At 40.6% G+C, this 25,246-nt stretch overlaps 1 protein-coding gene across 1 annotated transcript in view; it reads right to left on the bottom strand.

Annotated features, from left to right (window-relative positions):
• The window catches only part of LOC126260541 (probable RNA-binding protein 46), a 107,024-nt gene that overhangs the window by 2,522 nt on the left and 79,256 nt on the right, over positions 1-25,246 (bottom strand). The window contains exon 4 of the mRNA XM_049957876.1: positions 3,427-3,461. Coding sequence (XP_049813833.1) covers positions 3,427-3,461 — 35 coding nt within the window. The remainder of the gene's footprint in view (positions 1-3,426; positions 3,462-25,246) is intronic.

Below are 25,246 nucleotides of genomic sequence, written 5' to 3'. Positions count from 1 at the left end.
GTCTACTAATTTTAGTTACTCCCTGTAGAGGTTAAAATTTTTAATCAGTTAACAATCTAAAATCTCAATGCTGAATTTATTCTTCTTCTACATTTAATTTATCAGTAATTAATTTCACTCTCATACTTTTATGGTCTGTTAGGTAATCAACATTACACAATCCTAGTTCAAATTCACTTCTATATAGATTTGTCGTGAAGTTATCAAGGCAGAGGTTTGAAGCCTTGTAGGACTTTCATTTGTAAAGAAAAGATTTTATGACCTTAACATATCTGCTAAGTTAATATTTTAGCTCTATTTTTTCTAACATCAGCATTTAAATCTCCAAAAATTAATATATTGTATTTATATTATGAAAAAGATAGTTGCTATTTACCATATAGCAGAGAAGCTGAGTCACAGGTATGCACAACAAAAAGACAGTCAGAAAATGAGATTTCAGGCAACAAGGCCTTCGTCAGAAGTAGACAAAACGCACAGGCAAGTGCATACAAACACAACTCATTATGAACAGTCCAAGGGTGTACTGTCGGTCCATAGTGTCCAATGGGCACAATATTTCGGCGATCAGACATGTCACCATTGTCAGGTGAACTGACGAACTGAGCTTCTGAGGGTGGGTGGCCATCTTAAATCCCCTTCCCCTGCGAGGTGTTCTCTCCATGGTCCATGCCCGCAGCCGTGCATCGGCGGTCGCTGCGACACTGGCGTTGGCGTCTGTGGTGGTGCCTCAATGCTGGATCCCATGCCTTGCTGAGGTTATAGCCGCAATCTCAGTTGATGAGTCTGTCCCTGGCACGAATTTTGATAACCTCTCTAACGACGCTGTCCCAGTATTTCAATGTCTGTGCTAAGACCCTGGTATGTTGGTAGTCCATTTCATGATTTTCGGACAAACAGTGCTCTGCAACCGCCGACTTGTTGGGGTACCTAAGTCGAGTAAGCCTCTGATGTTCTCGGCAATGATCTTCTATGGTGCGCACTGTCTGTCCAATATAAGTCTTACCACACTGACACAGAATCTGGTAAATGTCAGCCTTCCACAAACCGAGATAGTCTTTGACACTTCCCAATAATGCTAGTGTTTTATTGCGTGGGCAAAAGACAGTCTCTACTCGGTGTTTCCACAATATTCGGCCTATTTTACCTGATAGTTTGCCAGTATACGGTATATAGGCAGTGGCTATCTCTTTCTCCGTGACTTCTTCCGTCTCTACATGCTGTACTGTAAAGGTGGAGTGGAGAACACGTCTTGAGGTGTTCCAGCTCATGGGGCATACTCTATGCATCAGAGATGGTGTGTGCCCTGTGCACCACTGTTTTTAGCACCCCATTCCTCTGCCAAGGTTGGTGGCAGCTATCCGCATGCAAATACAGGCCAGTGTGCATTTTCTTCCTGTATACCCCTTGGCTCAGGGTGCCATCCGCTCTTCTTTTGACCGTGACATCCAGGAATGGTGATCTTCCTTCTGCTTCGGTCTCCATAGTGAATTTGATGTTTGGATGCATGGAGTTCAGGCGTGTAAGGAAGCTTAGAAGCTTGTCCCTTCCATGGGGCCTGACCATGAACGTGTCATCCACATAACAGAGAAAACAAGTAGGTTTCCATTTGGATGACGTCAAAGCTTCCTCCTCGAAGTATTCCATATAGAAATTTGTGATCACAGGTGAGAGTGGGATCCCAATTGTGACTCCTGTTTGTTCATAGCATTCTCCATTAAAGAGAAAATACATGGAAGTCAGAATGTGCCTGAAAATGTCAGTCATTTTCTCGGCAAATTTCTGTGCAAAGGGCCCCCTAGTGAATAATGAAACAACATCAAAACTCACCAGAATATCTGAGTCTTTCAGCTTGAAGTTGTCGAGACGTTTTGCGAAATACACAGAATTATGAATGTGATGAGGGCATTTACCCACCTAAGGGCTTAGTAATTCTGCCAGGTATTTGGCCTGCAAATATGTAGGTGCCCAAATGTTGCTGACAATTGGGCGTAATGGCACCACTCTTCTTTGTGGACATTAGGGAGTCCGTAAAGTCTTGGCATGACAGGTCCTTGAGGTGCCAGTTTCTTAGCGACACCCTCTGGTAAATCCACATCCTTGGGTCGAGCCCTAGTCTTGTTCTCACCCTCTTTGTGGGGTCAGCATTGATCTTCCTGTAAGATTCATCATTTAGCAGGCTCTGCACCTGTGGACTGTTCGAGCAAGAAATACACCGGGAGAAACTGAAGAATCACAACTCATTACATTTATGTGTGAGTGAGTGTGAGTGTGTGTGTGTGTGTGTGTGTGTGTGTGTGTGTGTTTTGTCTATCTATAACGAAGCCCTTGTTGGCCGAAAGCTCACTGTCTGACAGTCTTTTTGCTATGCCTATCTGAGACTCAGCATCTCCGCTATTTGGTGAGCAGGAACTATACTTTTCATAATATTGTTACATTCCATCTTGGATTTTCCATTGTTAGTATATTATATTTGGTATATTTCTGTACACAGAGAATAAGCTTTTCTGAACACTCAGTAATTTCTCTGCATCACTTTCAGTGGAGTGATATACAGAAACAGTTACAAGCCTTGCTGTTTGTAGAAACATAACAGCTGCTTCAAAAACACTTTAAATACATAAGCCATTAACATCCAGAGCAGTAAATTACAGGTCTAAATCATTACTTATGTATATATGGAGGAATCCCCATAATCTTCATTGGGTCTACAGTAACTGACATTTAACTGTAAAAATAAAATTGAGCAGTTATTACAAGGAGGGCAATTTAGTGTGCTATGGGGCAATTTGGAGGAACACAGAACTGTTCATGTGGCACTGAATCATAAGTTAGTTTGTGATTGGTCTTCCTTGAAGCATCCCATAAAAAAAAATCTTCACTTCTCAGTGGTTTTTTTTTTTTTTTTTTTTTTTTTTGGTCTGCTTGAGACATGCATAGCAGTGCGCTTTACGTGATCTCCTGCAGGATTTATGTGACCACCCTGTTTTGAAGCACTTGATACCATTTCAGCAGGAGATTATGTGGATTCTATACTTACTATGATTACTTTCTTCTTTTCTGCATGTGGTAGTAGTGTCTTCCTGGGAAGTGTGGCCTGTTGAGGCTCCCATTTTGCTTGGATTATGGTCCACTTATTGGCACATGGTGATAGAATACGTTTATTGAAAGGGTTCAGGCATTTGATAGTGGGCCTACTGTTTGTCAGCACATTCAATAAATTTGCACAGAGCTTAGCTTTTCCTAATTTTGCCACTTGAAATCCATGTCTTGAAAAATCTTCTCATTGAAGAAACCAGTTTATGTCAATTAATTTGGCATGGTTTTTCAGTATAGCACTTTTCATTAAATATTTGTTCATCTCAAATATCTTGTGGTTTTCTCCAGGGTTACATTGTCTTATATTGTGTGCTTCATAACACTGACCTGATGGTTCAGTTTTCCCAAAATGAGTAGTAAGACTATAAATAAAAATTTATATCAGTGACCACAACAAGCATATTACGATTTAGATAGGACACTGTAGCATTTCAGTATATTTTTTGCATGATCATGTGTTTCCAATAGCTTGTGTAGCGGAGCACTCCTGTATAACTGTCGAGGTCTCATCAACAGTCAAGAGACCACAGACCAAACAGACTGATAGTGGAGAATTGTGGAATAAAGGGATGGCAGGTAGGCAGTGTAGAATTATGGACTTTCCGTGTCATGGTGTTGGCCAGAGAAATAGTCCAGACAAAAGAGTGATTCAAAGAATTCAGTTTAAGTGGAATGCTTAATGATGTTAACTAACAAACTTTACAAAAAGTTTGGAAAAGAAATAATCATTGCGTATGACTGGAAACTGGTGTAGTTTCATATGCATATACTGTAAAGAAGACAAATATCAGATAACAGATCCTTACTTATTGGCAAAAATTCAGTCTGTTTGTTAAAATATTCAAGATATCTATCCAAAATCCAATATCTTGGTGAATTGGAAACTGTAACTGTTGTGAAATTTCATTGGCAACAATCACAACAGTAAATATGTGTTTTCCCAGACTGAGTGGTGTTATCCAATGATTTAAGCCACTCACAAATTATTCCATGCCTTGATTCCTGCTAAAAATGCTCTTCTACAAATAGGAGGCAATGCTGGTGGTTGTTGTATAATGAAATACGAGTTTTAAAAAGGCCTAATTGTGGGTAGCATTTCTTTGTTTCACTTTCAAGTGTTCAACAGTCTTTATCACCAAAAGCAGTAGAGAGCAGTGTATACTTTCCATATGAATTAATTTATTTTTCTTTCATTCAATGCAATTCACTGAATATAATATGAGTTAACATATTCCTAGAGTTTGTGGTCTAGCAATAATGTTAAGGAAAATTCTGTTTTCTTTTACAACTGTGAACAACAAGAAATTATTAGTTTGGAATATTATTAGTAGGTGGATTAGAAATTGTGAGAAACTTTAATTACACAGCTGTATTTACTTTGACTTTTTATCACTACAGTAGGATTCCTAATGTGTCCAATCAGTAACTCTCTTTGTTACTCTGATTATGGGTACAATAATACCGTATTTACTCGAATCTAAGCCGCACTCGAATCTAAGCCGCACCTGAAAAATGAGACTCGAAATCAAGGAAAAAATATATTCCCGAATCTAAGCCACACCTGAAATTTGAGACTCGAAATTCAAGGGGAGAGAAAAATTATAGGCCGCATCTCCAAATCGAAACAAAGTTGGTCCATTGTAATATGAGACACAATTTAGGTCGAATGAATGACGATACAGCTACAGTAGTTTGGTTCGAGTCGTAAGTTAGCAGTCAAGCTTTACCACGTAGCCATTGCTATGCGTCAGGCGGTCCGTCCGTATTTATACGGGTACCCTTCCTTTTCAACGTGCTTCGTCTGGTTTGAATTGATAGCTTATTTTTCTTTGATCTGATAAGCGCAGTTTTCTTTGTTAAAAGTGTTTACGTCACTCTAAGCTGAAAATGCGTTACTGCACTGTGTCATGCATTGTTTGCCGCATTCTGATAGTGCGTGTTTACGGCCTGTCGCCGCTCGCGGCATGGCTTGCTTTTGTGCACGCTACCGCCGCCTTTTTTTTTTTTTTTTAAAAAAAGGAGGGATCGTCTCATTAGCGAAACAATGGCAAGAAACTGCTATTTGTTTTTACTTACACTGCTGCTTTCTTTGATAATGATCAACAAGAACCAAATAATAGACTGCGTATGATAGAAGATGTTCTGAACGAGAGTTAAGCGAAAATTTTTCTCCGTTTGAAAATCTTTGCAGGCGCCTCTTTAGTACACAGAAATTAGAGTCATCTTAGATTTAAAAATCTAGTCAATTGCCGTGCTTCATTTCTGACTGTATCACTATTAAGCATAAGTATAATACGAATATAAACATGACATGATATTTATATTCTTCCGCGTTTGCTGTTGTCTCACTCTAGTTTCGTAGTTTATTAGGCAGACCGGATTTAAATGAGATAGCAGCAAACATGAAACAATACATGGCAAAATGTTTATGTGCGTATTATTCTTATGTTGACGAGAATACTGCATGTGACGCACAATTTATAAAAGTTCCTATTATAGCAACCATCTCTTCTCACAGATAGGAAAAAATTCAGAACGTAGAGTTGGCCATATTGACAAACATCCCAAACAGTCTTACCAGTCGGATTTTCGTAGTACATTGAAAATAGTTCGTCTTCCACCTTTTTTTTTTTTAATTTATTTACTGACGCAGAGGTTTTGGCGTCAGTATTTATCTTTGTGCCTACAAAGCATGCCTGTGTACCGCTGCATATATTCGACGGCAGAAGTAAGTTGTGGCGGCACCCACCAACTTTTTTCAGAATTTCCGCTGGCTTTGCACTCGATTCTAAGCCGCAGGCGGTTTTTTGGATTACAAAAACCGGAAAAAAAGTGGGGCTTAGATTCGAGTAAATACGGTACTCTTCCTCATTCATTTGGAATTCGCTGAGTCACACAAACATACAAATTCTGACCTACATAAAAAAACTGAGTAATTAATATTTAGTTTTGATCTAATGTTACATTTATATACGTGGGAGAATTCATTTCTATTCATGGATTGTGCATTATATGCTGTCATGGGTTGCATTAAGGCCTTTGAACTTGTCTGGTCTGAGGAACCACAGGGGACTTGACTGGTAATGTAATTAGCAATTACATTTATGTGAAGGACAACAAAATAACAATGAGTATTATGCAAAAAATGGGATACCACTGTTTTTTTTTAGGCCTGAATAATGTGTAATCCATATGTTTGGGTACAATTGGCCTCACTCCTTTGTATTGGATAGTGCGCTTACTATGTACCTATTGCAACAAATATGCAGCACATATTGCATGGCAAGACATTATGATACAATAAAACCTGTGGAGTCTCAAACTGTCGATTGGGTGCTAGTGAAGAACAATGGAAATACGAGAGCTATCCACAAAGTAACAGATGCCTTGAAATAAAAAATTAACAATATTGAAAAAGAAAATTTTATTATATACATTTTAAAGGTACATTCTTAGGCTATTTTTCTACATAATCATCATTCAAATTGAGGCACTTATCACACCATGGCACACGTTTTTAAATACCATCACTGTAAATACACTCCTGGAAATGGAAAAAAGAACACATTGACACCGGTGTGTCAGACCCACCATACTTGCTCCGGACACTGCGAGAGGGCTGTACAAGCAATGATCACACGCACGGCACAGCGGACACACCAGGAACCGCGGTGTTGGCCGTCGAATGGCGCTACCTGCGCAGCATTTGTGCACCGCCGCCGTCAGTGTCAGCCAGTTTGCCGTGGCATACGGAGCTCCATCGCAGTCTTTAACACTGGTAGCATGCCGCGACAGCGTGGACGTGAACCGTATGTGCAGTTGACGGACTTTGAGCGAGGGCGTATAGTGGGCATGCGGGAGGCCGGGTGGACGTACCGCCGAATTGCTCAACACGTGGGGCGTGAGGTCTCCACAGTACATCGATGTTGTCGCCAGTGGTCGGCGGAAGGTGCACGTGCCCGTCGACCTGGGACCGGACCGCAGCGACGCACGGATGCACGCCAAGACCGTAGGATCCTACGCAGTGCCGTAGGGGACCGCACCGCCACTTCCCAGCAAATTAGGGACACTGTTGCTCCTGGCGTATCGTCCTGGCGTATCGGCGAGGACCATTTGCAACCGTCTCCATGAAGCTGGGCTACGGTCCCGCACACCGTTAGGCCGTCTTCCGCTCATGCCCCAACATCGTGCAGCCCGCCTCCAGTGGTGTCGCGACAGGCGTGAATGGAGGGACGAATGGAGACGTGTCGTCTTCAGCGATGAGAGTCGCTTCTGCCTTGGTGCCAATGATGGTCGTATGCGTGTTTGGCGCCGTGCAGGTGAGCGCCACAATCAGGACTGCATACGACCAGGCACACAGGGCCAACACCCGGCATCATGGTGTGGGGAGCGATCTCCTACACTGGCCGTACACCACTGGTGATCGTCGAGGGGACACTGAATAGTGCACGGTACATCCAAACCGTCATCGAACCCATCGTTCTACCATTCCTAGACCGGCAAGGGAACTTGCTGTTCCAACAGGACAATGCACGTCCGCATGTATCCCGTGCCACCCAACGTGCTCTAGAAGGTGTAAGTCAACTACCCTGGCCAGCAAGATATCCGGATCTGTCCCCCATTGAGCATGTTTGGGACTGGATGAAGGGTCGTCTCACGCGGTCTGCACGTCCAGCACGAACGCTGGTCCAACTGAGGCGCCAGGTGGAAATGGCATGGCAAGCCGTTCCACAGGACTACATCCAGCATCTCTACGATCGTCTCCATGGGAGAATAGCAGCCTGCATTGCTGCGAAAGGTGGATATACACTGTACTAGTGCCGACATTGTGCATGCTCTGTTGCCTGTGTCTATGTGCCTGTGGTTCTGTCAGTGTGATCATGTGATGTATCTGACCCCAGGAATGTGTCAATAAAGTTTCCCCTTCCTGGGACAATGAATTCACGGTGTTCTTATTTCAATTTCCAGGAGTGTATCTGCCGCTTGTGACTGCAAGCACTGGTTTATACCAACATGCAGTTTGGCATCAGTATCAAAGTGTTGTGTAGCAATCCAGGTCTTCATTGCTGTAAGTCAGTGGTAGTTGCGAAAGTTCTGCAATTGTGAAAATACAATTGTCATGGTTTCTGTAGTTGATTTTCATACCCAGTTTGTCAGTCACAAGGCTAGGCCTATTACTGTGGTCCTCAACGTGCACACTGCTACGGCCATTTTTAAAATCAATACACCATTGTCTCACTTGGCCTTCGCTCATTATTCCTTTTCTGTACACATCATAAAGATCGCAATAAATTTCAATTGATTTGCAGTTTTTTGCTAACAAAAACCTAATCACAGAACGCACCTCACAAGTGGCAGGATTTTCTACTGCAGCACACATTTTAACACATCACAGAAAGCAGAGTAGCAGAGACACAGACCACATGCTACCACTGCTGTATGCATGCTGAGTGTCAAAATTATGGCACCAAGAGGGCAGCTGTAACCCCACCAAGCGCTACGACAGACCAAAATGTCTGTTACTTTCTGGATTGCTCTCATATCAGTGGAGACGAAAACCAATAAAAATGCACATCAAATTTCCTGATAATAGCACCTGACATCACTCCGACTTGATTCCTTTACCTAAAAGAAACAAAGTGTGCAAAATTCCCAGCCATTTTCAATTAAAAACATAAAACAGCAACCACGAGCCACAAGTAATCACCCTAATGAATGTGTCTACAATAGCAGTCAAAAAGCTGACAGTTTAATCATAGTGTATGCCACAGTCTCGCATCCAGAAATTTTTTATTGAAATCGATTCTAGTCGCAAAAGCCTACACTCTTACATGCTGTAATTTCACAACACAGGAGAGAGGCGATAAATATGAAGTTTTAGTTGAAGCAGTGTCATCTATAATTACCAATACAGTCACCAACATTATACATCAAATATATCAGTCGATTTTAATCAAGCAAAGGAACAAGTCGACTTTATTAGTGAATACTGCACAGTGAATTGTTTGCAAGTTGTTAGCAAAAGTACAGAATACAGCAGTGAGTCTTTTACCACTTTGCAAGGAATTCAAAGTTTCTGAGAAATATCTTACACTCAGTTTCAACAAAAATCTACCAACAGTTCTTGAAAAACAGAGCATTGATTCAGCCTATGTTAGTACATCAAAAGATATATTACTTACTGTGACAGCTTTTATTTAAGACCGTCAAGATAGTGGGAAATTCAGAAATTAAACTGGAGTCAATGATTAAAGCTATTCTAAACATCTGAAGAAGAAACTTTCAGACCTCTAATATGGAAAAAGCAAGAAGGAACATCTGTTAATACAACACTCCTGAATCATTTCCAATTTTACTTATAACATAGTACTGTTTGCCTCCAGTGCAAATAAACTTCAGCAACAGCTGGGGGAAACAAGTTTTTCAAAGTAACCTGAAAAACAATTACACAGACTGTACACAAAGTAGTGGTACATCAGTGAGCTGCGATCTGTGTTGACACAAGCAAAGGCCTATAGGATGAGCTTGTACAGTGAGCAGGGATGGTAATGAGACAATCTGCTGCAGCAGTGAGTAGACCATTGAAAAGTCACAGCAATAGTGAAACTGCCCTAACATCATGTTTACAAAGACAGAGCAACACTCTTGGCTCAAAACTGAAGTGGCACGAGCTTGGTATACGCAAGAATGTTTCCAGGAACTATGTGAAGCATGTTGTGACAAGAGTGTTGCCTTACAGCACTGTCGTATGATTGGTTAAAGTGTTCATTTTAGGCAGAGATGCAGTGAAAGATCAAACCTGTACAGGACAACTCCATGTGGATGACAGTACAGTTCAACTCTTTGCTTCCTTGTGGTATATTGATCACTACTTGACTGCATACGAGTTATCAGCAGAAGTCAGAGTATACCAGCAGAAGTCGGAGTATTCCACAAAACTGGTCTCAACATTCTGGGGCAATACTCTCGGGTACCACAGAATTTCAGCACACCCTGTGAAATGTCTAAGGTGCAACAACGGCACCGCTATGCTGTCGCACAGGTTTTGTTGGCTTGGTACCACAGGGAAGGTGACAACTTTCTTCAGCGCATCATCACGATCAACAAAACCTGTGCATGCTTGTATGAACAAAACATGAAGTACCTATCCAGTGAATAGAGGTATTCCGGCTCTCCTCATCCACAGAAACTGCTTGTTACATCAAGTGCTGTGAAGATAACATTCATTGTGATGTATCACACTGATGGGGTAATACTCCATCACGTTGTACCACCAAGGGTGACAGCAGAAGCTGTCTACTACTGCACATTCCACTAACACCACCATCAACCAGCACTCAGGTGAAAGCGATGACACTTCATGGAACAGCACCCCATCATTCCGCATATGACAAGGCACAATTGCAAACCACTGCTGCAGACCAGGACCTCCTGTGCCACTGGCAATGGGAGAGTCTGAAACATCCACCTTACCTGACATGAGTCCCTGTGATTACGATCTCTTTGCCAGAGTAAAAGAACGATTGCAAGGGATCCAGTACAACATCAGGTAACATTATCCATGCCATAGTGTACAGGACATCAACAGAAACAGATGTGCAGATGTGCTTTCTGGACATTTGGAAAAAGCACATAAATAACAGGGGGGCAATTATATTGAAGGTGTGTAACTATAAGTACCTCTGTCAATTAAGTCATTTCACAGAAAAATAATAGTTATTACTTTTTATCTAGCCCCTGTATAATAAGATTCTAATAATGTGTAATCAACACAGTGAAAAGAATAATGAACAAATTGACAATGCAGTTACAGAATGAGTTGATGAACTTTTGTATTTAGGCCAGTACAAGACAGTGACAGGATGAACTGGGAAGGAATAAACATATGAATAAAAATGGGCTAGAGCAATTTAGGTAAAGTAACCATATTGTATCAGAAAGGAAACATTCAGTCTGTGTGTATTTTCTGTTTTGACTTACAAGAATGAAATATAGACTTTTAATGCAAAAACATATTCAAAAATGGTGGCTGCTCAATGAGCAATGTATAAAGTAATGTTGAAAATAACTAAAAGATGGGAAAACAAGCCAATGAGTCAGAAAACAAACAGGTATGGAATGTACAATTATGACAGTTATACAAATAATGTGGTGTGGACAGGACATGATGCCACTTGAATGAATCTTTAGTGTTGGATCGGAAGAGACAAGTAAGATGAAGAAAATTGCTAACAGAAAGTCGGAGAACACAGAAGATAAGATGCAGAAGCAACATGAATGCATATAGCTAAAAACCATAATGCACACAGGAGTCTAGAGGCGGCCTGTAAGGACCAGTGGATGTTATATGACTGTTGATTGTGATATCAAATTCCACTTTAATAAACTGCCTTTTAATTTCTCACACACAGAGTATTAAAGATTAAATATACTAGCACCTAAGTGGTAGAAATCCTCTCTCTCTCTCTCTCTCTCTCTCTCTCTCTCTCTCTCTCTCTCTCTGTGTGTGTGTGTGTGTGTGTGTGTGTGTCATTTATGTATTATTTAGCTCTGAAGAAGGACACTGTTTTTAAGCTCAGTAACATTTTCAGTCTTGTTTATGTGCCTGTCAACCACGGAGGCTCAACTGTGCAACTGCGAGTTGTTAGTGTTAATTCCCATTAGATATTAGGTTATCTTTAAGGTAATTACAGAATAAAATGTAACAACTAATTGCCAGCATTTTAAGAGTGGCAATCTGTACCCCTCTTTTTACACAAACAGAAAGTTTTATCTTACGATGCAGATTCTGGCATTCCCTCTGATGCACTGAAAATTTATCTTATTTTCATATATCGTATTTTCAGTGTTTAGCCCTCAATGAATACAAAATTGAAAACAATATATCACACACAGATGGTCACAAATAAGAAATAATTTTCCATATTTCCAAGGAGCAGAAATAATATTCTTTGCTGACGGTACAAGTATCACATAATGATGCCTAATGAAGTAACTTCAACACATGAAAGAGTAGATAATCTCGAATACTTTTTAGTGGTCCCCACAAATGAACTTCAATGGATTTCAGATAAAATACAATACATGCAATTCAGTAATGCACTAGGTGTAACCAGTGGAAACCTAGATTAGGGCCAGTGGCATAATTATGTTTTTCATGTAACAATGTTGTCAGTGCTTGATGTGAGGTATTGTGGGATGGAAAGAGGGTGTCTCAGTTGCCAAGTCTATGTAAATAATGAGAGAGATGCTGACAAACAGTGTGTTTCAAAGGAATATTGTCACAGTCTCTCGACAACATACAGTGATGGAAAAAAACCTTAACACCAAAAAATAATTAATGTTGAGTAATGAAATTTCAGGAATACACTTATCTAGGTATCATAGTTAAGTGATTAGTATTGCAAGGTCACAGGTTAAAGTAAGTGTGATATAAGCCATTGAAAATGTGAAATGCTGGTACATTAACCCTTTCAGATCCTCCAGCTACAACTGTGTTCACTACATTTCACTAAGTCTTAAGTGCTACAAAAGTATTTTTTCCACAATGAAAGCCTGAGGTACACATTTGTGAATGTTTAACATTTTCATCATGCACAAGTACTGCCAACTGTTGGGCATCACTATGAAAATATCAGCAAGTCAATGTGGCAACGTGCAGCAGCTCATGTCTATCAGAATACATGGATGTGGTTGGTTCGTTATATTCCACTGTATAATTTAATACTGCTATTGTTATTTTGCATGGTAATTATTTTACTATTTATTACAATAAATAACGTTTCATAATTAGTTATTTTAGTCTGGAAAATGAAGCCAAACATACAAGGTAGGTTTGAAAACAGGTATATATTTCCTATAAATCTTGCATCCAAAATCATTAAAAATCACCTAAGAGCATTATCACACAAAAAAACTTTTCCTTCTTCCAGAAAAAATTCAGGTCTAAAAGCCAGTGTAACTACCAGAATGTTGAATGCAAGCAAGCAGATGTACATGCATTGTGTTGCACAGGTACCGAATGTCAATTTGTGGAACAGAGTTCCATGCCTATTGCACTTGCTCGGTCAATATAGGGATTGTAAATGCCATTTATGAGTGACATTGGGCTTGTCATCTGATTATTTTGCATCAGCCAATGCAATATTTTGACACTCTGTAGAGTTTGTTGGGTTACAATAGCAGTATTTGGGCGAGTGTTATCCTGTTGGGAAACACCCCCTCGAATATTTTTCATTAATGGCAGCACAACATGTCGAATCACGAGATTGATGTACAGATTTACAGTCAGGGAGCGTGACACAACCATGAGAGTACTCCTGCTGCCACACGAAATCATGCGCCAGACCATAACTCCATCTATAGATCCAATTTATCTAGCACGCAGGCAGGTTCCTTCCAGACCCTGAACTGGTCCCCTTCTAACAAACAGATAGCCGTTACTGGCACCGAGGCAGAACCAGCTTACATTAGAAAACATGAAAAATCTCCATTCTGCCTTCCAATGAGCACTCTCTTGATACCATTGATGCCACAGATGGTGGTGGTTTCGGGTCAGTGGAATGCACTGTTACAGAGCATCTGGCTCAGGACTATCTTTGAAGTAATCAATTTATAACAGTTCATTGTGCCACTGTTGGTGCCAACTGCTGCTGAAATTGCTGCTGCAGATGCAGTACAATGTGCCAGAGCCATACAATGAATACAATGGTCTTCCATCTAAGTAGTGACACATGTTCATCGAGAGTGTGGTCTTCTTGTGACTGTACATTCTCGTGACTACTGCTGCCAGCAATCATGTACAGTGGCTACATTCCTGCCATGTCTTTCTGCAATATTACAGATGGAACATCCAGCTTCTTGTACCCCTAGTACACAACCGCGTTCAAACTCAGTGAAGTGTTGAGAATGGTATCTTCATCGCCTTACAGGCATTCTTGACTAACATCATCTCTCCATGTCCTATCTCAAAGGTAACTAACACTCATGACCATTGCAGCATGTATTTAAAGCTAATATTATTTGCAACCTCATAGTGACGCTACTACCACCATTCATATGCGACTGGTGTGAAATTTTAATAGACATCATCTTACAGATGTAATAATATGGCTACCAACTGTTGTTTATGTCATACAACTCCTCCTTGGTGTTGCAAATTTTTTTTTTCCCGTGTCAGCATCCTTCTGTCCAAGGGCGCAGATTTGTCCAGCTTTGATATTCCATGATGTTTGGGACTGGGTGCTACAAGCCACATTGGATACTTCGAGGATTATCAAATACCTGCCATTTTGTGCATTTATGGTCAGCCCATCTCTATTGCCTGTACTTGGTGGCTTTCTGAAATATTTGTTTGAGTATAATTATATAAACCAAGGCTCTGTTGCTTCAGATTATTTATACTTCTGATCAGTCAAATTTGGCTGTATAAGTAGTTGTACCAGTGTTTTCAGTCTTTTGAAGCATTTTGTGTTTGATCTTTCATTTTATATTTGTTTGCTTTAACAGTAAATTCCTGTATTTAATATATGTATTAAAATTGTCAAAATACCACAGAAGGAGGCATTGCTTGTAAGATCTAAAAGTACTGCCTCACAGGGGTAAGCTTGTCATTTGTAGCTAGTTTTTCTTATACAAAGTACTGTCTTGATTATTAAGTTGCACATATGTTTCCAAATCATTTAACCATTATTACTGTTTAAGCCTAGCTTGACATTTTACTTGTCTCACGTGTGGATAACCTTAATCCATTTTGATGTTTTGGTACACTTTTTGCCCATTTTTAGCTGTGTATTCGCCTTCCTGTGTGTTAAGGACCTGTTTTATAAAATATTGTCAATTAGTTTCCCAAGAATCCTTTGAAAGCTTTGCCACCTTTTCTCAAATTAAATACTGTCACTATTGCAATTTGAGCAGTTTCTGTTTTGTGAAGAAGCAAGTTTTTCAAAAAAATTATTTTGTTTTATGTTTATTCTGGCACTGAGTGTTATGGTTTGTTAGAGCAAAATCACTTGTTAAACCAGGTTATTGGTGTAAGTAACTAATTAGTTTTACCAAGTGACTCATTGTTATTTGTGGTTATTGTATCAATTTATTCATGCTATAATGTTGTGGTTAGATAAATGTAAACAATCAAACGACAAATGACACTGCTAGTATGGGTTCGCCCTTCCATACTTTCTTTGTCCTACCCCTTCTTTGTTTAGGGATTTCAGTGGTAGCCACAGATTTCGGTTGTGTTCTGTTCAGGTAATGGGGGGCGAAGCAGGGGAGTTACAACTGTCTACCTCTTTAGCATCTTTTGTCATTTGAAACTCGAGAATTCCTTCACTAAAATTTTTGGTGCTGTTTCAGGTAGCCACTTATAGTCATGGAAGCCACATGTTGTTTGGTATATCGTATCTCGAGTGTCAACATCTTGAGTATGAATTAAAGATACGGTGTCTTTCTATGGAAGGCAGCGTTCTGGAATTGGCAGCAAAGTTGCTTGCAGCATTAGGTAACCCTCTTCACTTTTCCCCTAACATCGTTGGGAAGGTAGGTGCCGCTATTCCTATTGCTCTGTAGCTCTGGGAGAAGTGTCCCATAATTTGCTATTTTTGGAAGCTAATCAGCACACCCAAAGACAATGGTGTAGAGTTCAGGTGCATTTGTATTATTGGAGTAATTGTCCTGCTGATTTAACCCATATTGTGCTTAGACAGTTAACCAATTGCTTATCCAAGTGAAATATTTACAGGTTAATAACAGTTCACTGATTTTGGAAAGTGAAATGGGTGGTGTGGAAAAAGGCATTTCAGCTGGTAAACAGTGACAAAGTTTACAACATGTTGATACTCAAGGCTTTGGTAGGTCAGTTTCTAATTAATTTGCAAACTTGCCTAATACGATGATACATTTCTTTAATGGTGTTTCTGGGTCAGCTATTGATCAATTGATTCAAGTTTGTGACGTAATGTGGTTTAATGTCTGATTTGAACTTCATGCTGATGTGTTGCAAATATCACATTCTGTTATACTGTCTTTACTTTACCCTTTGTCGAAGGGCTTTTAAGCCTACTGTTGCCCTAGACAGTCAGGCAACACTGAGGTAGCTCACGGTTCGTGTAATAGAGAGAAAGTCATCACCTTGCATCCGGAATGAGCTTTAGTTTATACATGTGTCGTATGTAGTAAAATATTCAGTCCTGAGAATAGTAAAATGCCAAGTGGGAAGTATTCAGATTCTGTCAGAAAGACAGTTTGCAAGCCGCTGCTAAGTGAGAGGCCTGTGAAATATTTGTCTGACAAGCCGGAAGTCACTATGCTAAGCTTGTTCTGCTAACAAGGAGCGGACCCTGGAGCATCACAAGGTTTGTAGCAAGCACAGCCGCCTGACACCTGGATGGCACAGACACCAGCACAAGGTGAACACTTACAGAAAACATTGAGCAATATCACATGCTAGCAGCAAGAAGAGACTCATTAGCCTCATGACTGTCATGAATGAAACATCCTTCATGAAACATTATGGATAGGTGGTGTCGAATGAAACCACTCCTTATAAATAGGTGACCTGCCGACTGGAGGGGGAGCTCAAATGGACAGACATCAGGGATGCTACCTCTGTGTTGGTCGGGATCAGGAGCCGGACTTGTCATTATCCATAGAAGAAAGTACTTAGTAGAACTCCACTTGCCTCCACGCAGCAGTTGGGATGCTAAAGTTTCAAACTTATGACACTTGCACTTAGTAACATGTATATAGTTAGGGAATGTGCCAGGGGGTACTCCAGAAAGTAACTACTTGTCTACGAGTAGACGACTTGCATCTTCTAACTGACCAGATTCCTACCGAGTTCCACACCTGACACTAGTCAATAGTCTACTTTTCAGCCGAGGTCAGGGCTACAGTAGGTGGCCCACAAGCAGTGCCTCATCAGAATCGCCAACTGAGGTAAGTTCCTCTGTATCACACAGTGAGTGTCTGTCTTACTCCCTCTCAGGACACAATGGGTGATGCAATAAGTTTGGTGCCAGGTGTGGGATGACTAGTTAATTGATTGATAATAGAGGCAATTCTGAGTTAAGGAATAGGTATAACGGGAGCGTCACAACACTCCATCGTGGTATAAATGGATCCGTCATCAAGTGTCCTTGCAGCACAGCTCCAAGACAGCACCACAATGGACCATCACTGAACCACAGGGGCATCGTAGCAAAGCTCCAAGAGGGCGCCGCACCATGCCACCGCCATGGTGTCGCTTCATGCCGACACTGCCATGTGACCGTGAACAGGTGGCTCACCACAGCAGAGGGCACACATCACGCCGGCAACATGACTACAGAGTCCACCACAATTGGCAATGTTAGCGACAATGGAAGACAGCGGTAATCCCAGTAGCACAACCGGCAGGGAAGTTACAGACGAAAATGCTCTTGATAGAGCTTCAGCAACCAAGACGGTTCTGGTGTACCTGAGTTACACTGAAGCAGCTAAATTAGTTCTGAGAAAATCTGATGGAGATAAGGACCAATTATCTAAATTTATAGACAACTGTGATAATGCCTATAGTTTAATAGAACCTAATGCTAGGACAGTATCCTTAAAATATATCATGGGACACATAACGGGTCTGCCCACAATAATCTCTTACTAAGAGATCACACAGAAACCTGATTCGAAGAGAGGGCTGTGTTATCAGAGAATTATGAGAATAAACGTACTATCTATTTCTTTGCATGTAAAATGTTTAATAGTTGGCAATGGGAAGAGGAAAGCGTGATTCAATGGGGTCTCACGTGGAAAAATGCAATTCCACTTCAGGGAGGCAGCAAAACAAGTAAAGAAGGAGGAGGAAATGGTAGGCAGTAACGCCTTAGTTGGGGAACTAGGCAGAGCAGTCTTTGTTAGGATTATGTGGTGACAAGATGAAGATGGTAATAAGAGCTCAGGATTATATGACGACAAGATAAAGACAGTAATAAGAGCTCAGGAGGAAAATTTGACTCTATCGGAGGCCACTGATTTAGCAGTGTCACAAGAATGTGTAATTCTGTCTGACAAGGAGAAGCATGCCTCGGCTAGAACAAAAAGTAGCGACTAAATGTTTCAACTAAAAGTAGCTGTTAAATGTTTCAACTGTGGCAGGACTGGGCATATTACATGAGACTGTAGACAGAAGTATACTGTTCGTAAGGCAGATACAGTAAAAGAAGCTCCTCACAGACCCGACTGTGCTATGCTGCCAATTCAAGGGAAACGGGTCACGATCCCATTGCCCTCTGCCGGTACGATGTTCACAGTGTAATCTAATGGGGCACTCTACACCATACCTCAAGGCAAAGCCTGTGACATGCTTAACTTGTCACTGGTTCGGACATTTTTCCTGGTAATGCCAGGAGAGTAAGTGGTCAAATATACGGAGAAAGCCGAGAAACACGAAACAGGCATAAAACAGCAGTCCCATTATGCTGCGTCAGGGATAGTACAAACTGCTGACTGCACTAGAAAGAATGATTATGTGTGTTTGCAAAGTAGAGATGTCAATGGAACAGAAACAAAGCTATTAATTGATAGCTGGCTCATGTGAATCTCATAAAGATGAGTGTCTTGGAAAAGCATGTACAATGGGACAACAGGAAGGTAGTAACTATAAAAAGTTTTGCGAACGAAGAAATCCGAACAGAAGGGCAAGTATTTAACGTTTGACAAACTGTGGGGGTGAGAATTTCTGGAAAAGAACAAGGTCATACTAAATTATGCACACTGCAAAATGTGGATACATGGAGAATGAATCACATTAAGGGAAGCCACGAAAGATGCGATTACAGGTCAAATTACAGTGCAAACTAACAGAAACTGGGGAGAGGGGGACGAAGAACCAAAGTCCTCAGTCTTAATGAAAACGAGTTGTAATGAAAGTACAGCAGTGTCTCACAAACGAAAGGTGAGTCACAGGAGACACACAGAGCCTGATATGATAGCAGCACAGCTGCCCGCAGATAGCTACACGCCGTGAACCTGGGTTAAGGGCAAGCAAATGAGTATCATAACTGAACAAACACAAAAGTTACTATTGCCCACCATCTCACGTGAGCCAAGAATAGGGAGTTGCAAACAGGCTATGTGCACCAGAAGCGATGAGAAATTATCCAAACAAGGGCGATGGAATGACCAGAATCCACCCAAAATAATTATTGGAGCAAGGGAAGAAAGGATTTTAAAAGTCTGGGTGACACGCCAACTAGGGTCAGAGGTAATAATTCAGAGACAAGAAACTAGACCAGGGGTCTATACACCGCAAGCACTAGTAACAGTCAAGGATCGGATGTGTATCACAAGTATAATGAACACCAAAGAACAGGGTGTACGGTTTCCCACACCTGAAGTGTTTGCAGAGAAAGTTCCTTCTCCGAGCAGTATAAAGTCCAACACACCCTGCCCACGTGGAAAGAGAAAGCAAAATCACAGCAGAGTTTGCTAAAAGAAAATATGCACACAGTGCACTTGAATAGTAAAGAACAAGAGACAATAGAGGAGTTATGTGCTGCTTATAATAATGTATTCCACTTACCAGGATATGTGCTCATGCACACCACATTGGTAACACACAAGATCCCGCTAATCCCAGAAGCAGAAGGAACCACAATAAATCAGAGGCCCTACAGGATACCACAAGCACAGCAGGACGTCTTACAAACCGAAATAGAGGGGATGTTAGCCGAGGGCATAATATCACCCAGCACCAGTGCTTGAAAGTTTCCTTTCATAGCTTTACCAAAAAAACCAGATGTGAGTGGCAAACAGAAATGGCGAGTAGTGGCAGACTACAGGAAACTAAATGATATAGCAATAAGTATGGTATATCTATTGCCCAGAATAGATGAGATACTCAACAGCGTAGGGAAGGCAAAGTACTTCTCCATGCCAGACCTTGCCAAGGGATACTATTAAGTACTGATAGACAAAAAAAGACCAGGAGAAGACTGTGTTCAGTACACCACCGGGCCATTATGAACATAACAAGATGGCGATGGGCCTGAAGATGGCTCCATCTACGTTTCAGCAACTGGTGAATACAGTGCTGATGGGTGTACAAGGAAACAAGGTATTCATATATCTTGATGATATTGTAGTAGTGGTCATATCACTAGAAAAGCACAATGCTCATCTGGAAGAAGTGTTCAATCGTTTGCGAATGGGAAACTTGATGTTACAAGTAGATAAATGTGAGTTTCTCCACAAGGAAATGACATTCTTAGGACATGTGCTAACCAAGGAAGGATTAAAACCTGATCCTAATAAATTGGAGGCAATAGAAAAATATCTCCAGCCAAAGACAACGACTGAATTAAAAAGTTTTTTTAGAGATGATTGGATATGACAGGCATTTCGTGAAAAATTTCAGTAAAATTGCTAAACCTTTGCATGAGCTACTAATGAAAGAGGTTCCCTATTAATGGGACAGAGCGCCAGAAGAAGCGTTCCAGCAGCTGAAGGAGAAAATGCTCAGTCCTTCCACCTTCCAACATCTGGATTTTGACAAGGACATTTTAGCACGACGAATGTGAGCAGTCACTCTTTGGGCACTTATCTTAGCCAAGGGCTGATGGGAAAAGACTTGCCGATCGCATGCATATCAAAGACACTAAACAAAACAGAGAGAAATTACAGTGCAGTAGAGCGTGAGTTGCTGGCAATAGTATGGGCTGTCAAATAATTTCTGCCGTACTTATTCTGACGAAAATTCAAGATAATCACAGACCACAAACCACTGGTGTGGTTGGGCAGTATATCTGATCCATCATCTAGGTTGTTAAAATTCCGCCTGAAGCTAGATGAGTATAACTACCAGATACAGTACAAAGAAGGTAAACAGAATTGAGTAGCTGATGCACTTTTCCGTATCCACAGCATGTTAGATCGGGATGCACAACAGAAACAGAGTGCTGAGGAGCCAGCCAGGGACAATGACAAGTGTAAAGTTAAGCCGGCCAAGGGCACGTCCGTGGTGATGCAAGCCGAATCAGCTGTAGAAGCGATATGGCTTCGACACCAAGCACTGAAAAACAAGCCAGTCACATAGAAAAGATGCAATGGAAACAAGCGAGGAGAATGAATCAGCTGTAGCAGCGATATGGCTTCGACACCAAGCACTGAAAAACAAGCCAGTCACATAGAGAAGATGCAATGGAAACAAGCGAGGAGAATGTGATGAGTACCAAAGAAAAGCTAGAAGTGCTAAAGCAAATGGACATATCCCCTATCAGCGGACATCAGGGGATGGGGAGGACATATGAACGGGTGAAACAATACTGTACTTGGCCTGGGATGAAGGCAGACATAGAGAATTTCATAAAGAAGTACTGTGCTTTTGATATTATGTAAATTTGGTTAAGGATAAATTTTTCAATTTTTGTGGAGGATTAAGAGTCCTTTTGCTGCCAATTTCTTGAGACTGTGGCCATTAATTTTTGCCTAACTAGTTTGTTTGGCCTATGTTTCACCTAAGTGGCATTTGTTAACAGCCGTACATAGTCTTCTGAGCCTCACGGCCAGGTTTTCAGTGGCTGGTGGCTGCATGGGCTTGTTGCCATACACACCACTTTGATGTTAATCGAATGTCCTTGAGGCATGTCCACGATCACCTTAGCCTGCTGGTTTGCGCTTCCTCCTAAAAGATTTTAAGTTAAGTAATGGCCATGTTAGTTAACGTTCAGATTTATGGAATCATATTTAAAGTTCTACATTTCCTTTGGAATATGCTTGCATCGCACATTTTGTGAATTCCAGGTAACTAGTTTTCCTTAAACAAAGCACTGTCTTGATTATTAAGTTACACAAATGTTTCCAAATCATTTAACCATTATTACTGTTTGAGCCTAGCTTTACATTGTACTTGTCTCACGTGTGGATAACCTTAATCCATTTTGCTGTTTTGGTATTTTATAAAATTTTCAGTAGATTTTAGGATGACTTTTAGCACTGTATTTGCCCTCCTGTGTGTTTAGGGCATGTTTTATTAAAAAAATTGTCAGTTATTTTCCCAAAAATCCTTTGAAGGCTTTGTTGACTTTTCTTAAGTTATCTTAAAATATTGTTGCTATTGTAGTTTGAGCAGTTTCTGTTTTATAAAGAATGATGTTTTTTAAAAAAAAATGTGTTGTTTTATGTTTATTCTGGCACTGAGTTCTGTGATTCATTAAGGTAAAATAGTTTGTTAAAGCAGATTATTGGTTTAAGCAACTAATTAGCTTTACCATGTCACTCATAATTATTTGCGGTTATTCTTTATTCCTGATATAATGTGGTTCCTAAATAAATGTTAACAATCAAACAAGAAGTGACGCTACTATTCCAAGTTTGCCCTTCCATGCTTTTCTTGTCCTACCCCATCCTGAATTTAGAGATTTCAATGTGGTCAGTGGAAAAGAATGGTTTCATCGATAGAAACATATGACTGTGGATAGACAGATGATAGAATAGGCATTACTGTCAGAGAAGTAAGAAAATGAAAATTAAGAATCAGTTTGCTAGAAATGAAGAAAGAAAGACAATACAGCTCCATAGACAGCACCCCAAACCACCCCCCATCCCAGTATCCCATCCCTAATGGGTTCTTCTCCAAGGTGTGGGAGGATGAAGTGTGGTAGGCATACCCTGCAGAACAGCCTTGTCTCGGCTTCATGTGAATGGGCCCAAAAACTGAACCTATGGTAAGCATAAACGTATGGAGTAACAACATGTTCATAATTCATAAAGCAGTCATCATTACAAGTCAGTCAGTCTATGGTCACTATCTTCACAAGCTATTTCCTTTCGATATGTAATCTGCCATATAAAAAGCCATACAACGCAACCACAATCTGTCCTAAAATTTAAGAAGTATACAACTCTTCATAATACATAATCTCTATTTGGCATCATACATTGTGACTGTAATGAATTTGTTTGTTTTATTATATTCCTTCCTTTTATTTAGAAGTTAACAGTAGTAAGTCTCTCTGTAACAGGACAGTGGCAATTTTGACATCATTCTATGACTACAATTAGGACTGGACAGTAGAACATAGATTTAAATTAAAGATCACAGAATAAAAAGAGCAGAAGAAACTGCTCCAGAGAAAACAAAATGTGAAATACTAAAACAGTTAACTCGAACACCGAACGGCCAGCAACCTGCCAAAGCTCCAAGGATCACAGGTTCAACTGTGGATTTGGATTTCCTTCACATATCAATATTGTATAGTATAGAGTAAGAACTCCACAAAGTGCTACATCCTTCCTGCTAGTGATGACTTAACACTATGACATTACCATCACTGCTCCAGAAATAATGTTTAACTGGCTTACTTAACAACAGATCTGTAACAGCTGAATGTATGACTCACTTGTTCATTGCACTGTTCAAAACCCATCGTTTACATTTAATCAATCATTTCAATAAAATGTAATAAGGCTATTGAGCCTCAGATATGAAATGACATAAAGCAATAAGACAATGAAGTAACTCGTGTAACTAAACAAATTTCATAAATAAATAAAGTTCATGCTGTCTTTTACCAGTCCACGAGAGACTCACATCAATCCTGATCCCAGATGACCTTACACTACGCCTTACAACCTCCTCCTGGATCAGGAGAAAATATGCGTTGTAAATCTTTCTCACCTACCTCTCTGTAAAATAATACTCTTTTCACCAACGAATTAATTGCATCCACAAATTGTAGAAAATCTGACATGATGCACAGACCACTACCTTCAAGCTTCACTTTTCCCACAAACATCACTTGACATAATAGCTTAAATAGTATGTAATTGTAACATAAGACTTCCCTCAAGTAATCAACAAGGCACATATACCTATTGCTGTAAATTTTAAAACGCGAAGTGATACTAGGGTCACTACGTGTACTTTCACTGTGTCCATAAACACTGTTTTCAAATCTAAAACTGCAACCTTAATATTCTTTATGTTTAATATTTTTCGAAACTAGGTTTCCCACCATACATTTAATACAGGGTGTACATAAAGTCCGGGAACACTTTCAATTATTTATTTCACAAGAATTAAACATTGTACATATATCATACATACTGAATTTTGAAGAGAAACTCTGAAAGTTTTTTTACAAACATTCAATATGAGAACCATGAGTGACCTGGCAGACGTCAATACAGTCATCGAATTCTTGTCATACCCATCCCACCATGGCATCGTCGACTGTGGCAGTCGCTTCCCATATTCTCTCCCGGAGCTCTGGTACATCACATCTTTAATGTCTCCCCACAGACAAAAGACACACAGAGTGAGATCTGGTGGTCAGGGAGGCCATTTCATTAAACAGCTGTCCCCTTCTGTAGCACGGCCGATCCATCGATGCGGCAGCTCCATGTTCAGGAACCCACGAACTTCACGATGAAAATGGGGTGGAGCCCCATCCTGCCGAAAGATGAAAAGAGAGTCCAATTGCATTTGAGGCATCAGCCATTGCTGCAACATGTCCAAGTAGGAATACCCAGTGACAGTGCTCTTGGTGAAGAAGAATGTCCCATACAGTTTTTGATGCGACAAGGCACAAAAAACATTTACCTTTGGGGAATCACGCTCGGATTAAATGCATTCATGTGGATGCTTTGTACCCCATATTTGACAATTATACTTGTTCACTTTCCCATTAGTGTGAAAAGTGGCTTCATCACTAAAAATTAAGCAATCAACAATGCCATCCCCACCCTCATTCAATTGTTGCAACTGCGAACAAAAGCTCAAAACGCTTGTCTTTGTCATCGTCACTGAGCTTCTGCACTAGCTCCAATTTGAATGGTTTCACAGACAGCTTCTGTTGCAGGACTTTCCACACTGTCATTGGAGCCATTTTGAGTTCACGGAATGCATGACGCACCAATTTTTTTGGACTACTTATGAATGTCTCTCGTACGTGCTTCACATTCACTTCACTCACACTGGGTCGTCCGCTTCTCTTTGCAGGGCACAAGCAACCATCGTAACAAATTTGTTGTGCCAGTGGTAAGTGGCCTTCCTTATTGGTGGCTTCTTACTGTACTTGGTTCTAAACATCCACTGAACAGCTGGAACACACTTGTTTTTGCTGAAGTCCAACACACAGAAAGCTCATTCCATACCTGAACTCACCATGTTTGC

The sequence above is a fragment of the Schistocerca nitens genome, chromosome 5 (assembly GCF_023898315.1).
Source record: "Schistocerca nitens isolate TAMUIC-IGC-003100 chromosome 5, iqSchNite1.1, whole genome shotgun sequence".
Classification (NCBI taxonomy): domain Eukaryota; kingdom Metazoa; phylum Arthropoda; class Insecta; order Orthoptera; family Acrididae; genus Schistocerca; species Schistocerca nitens.
This window is presented reverse-complemented; position numbering and strand designations above follow the sequence as displayed.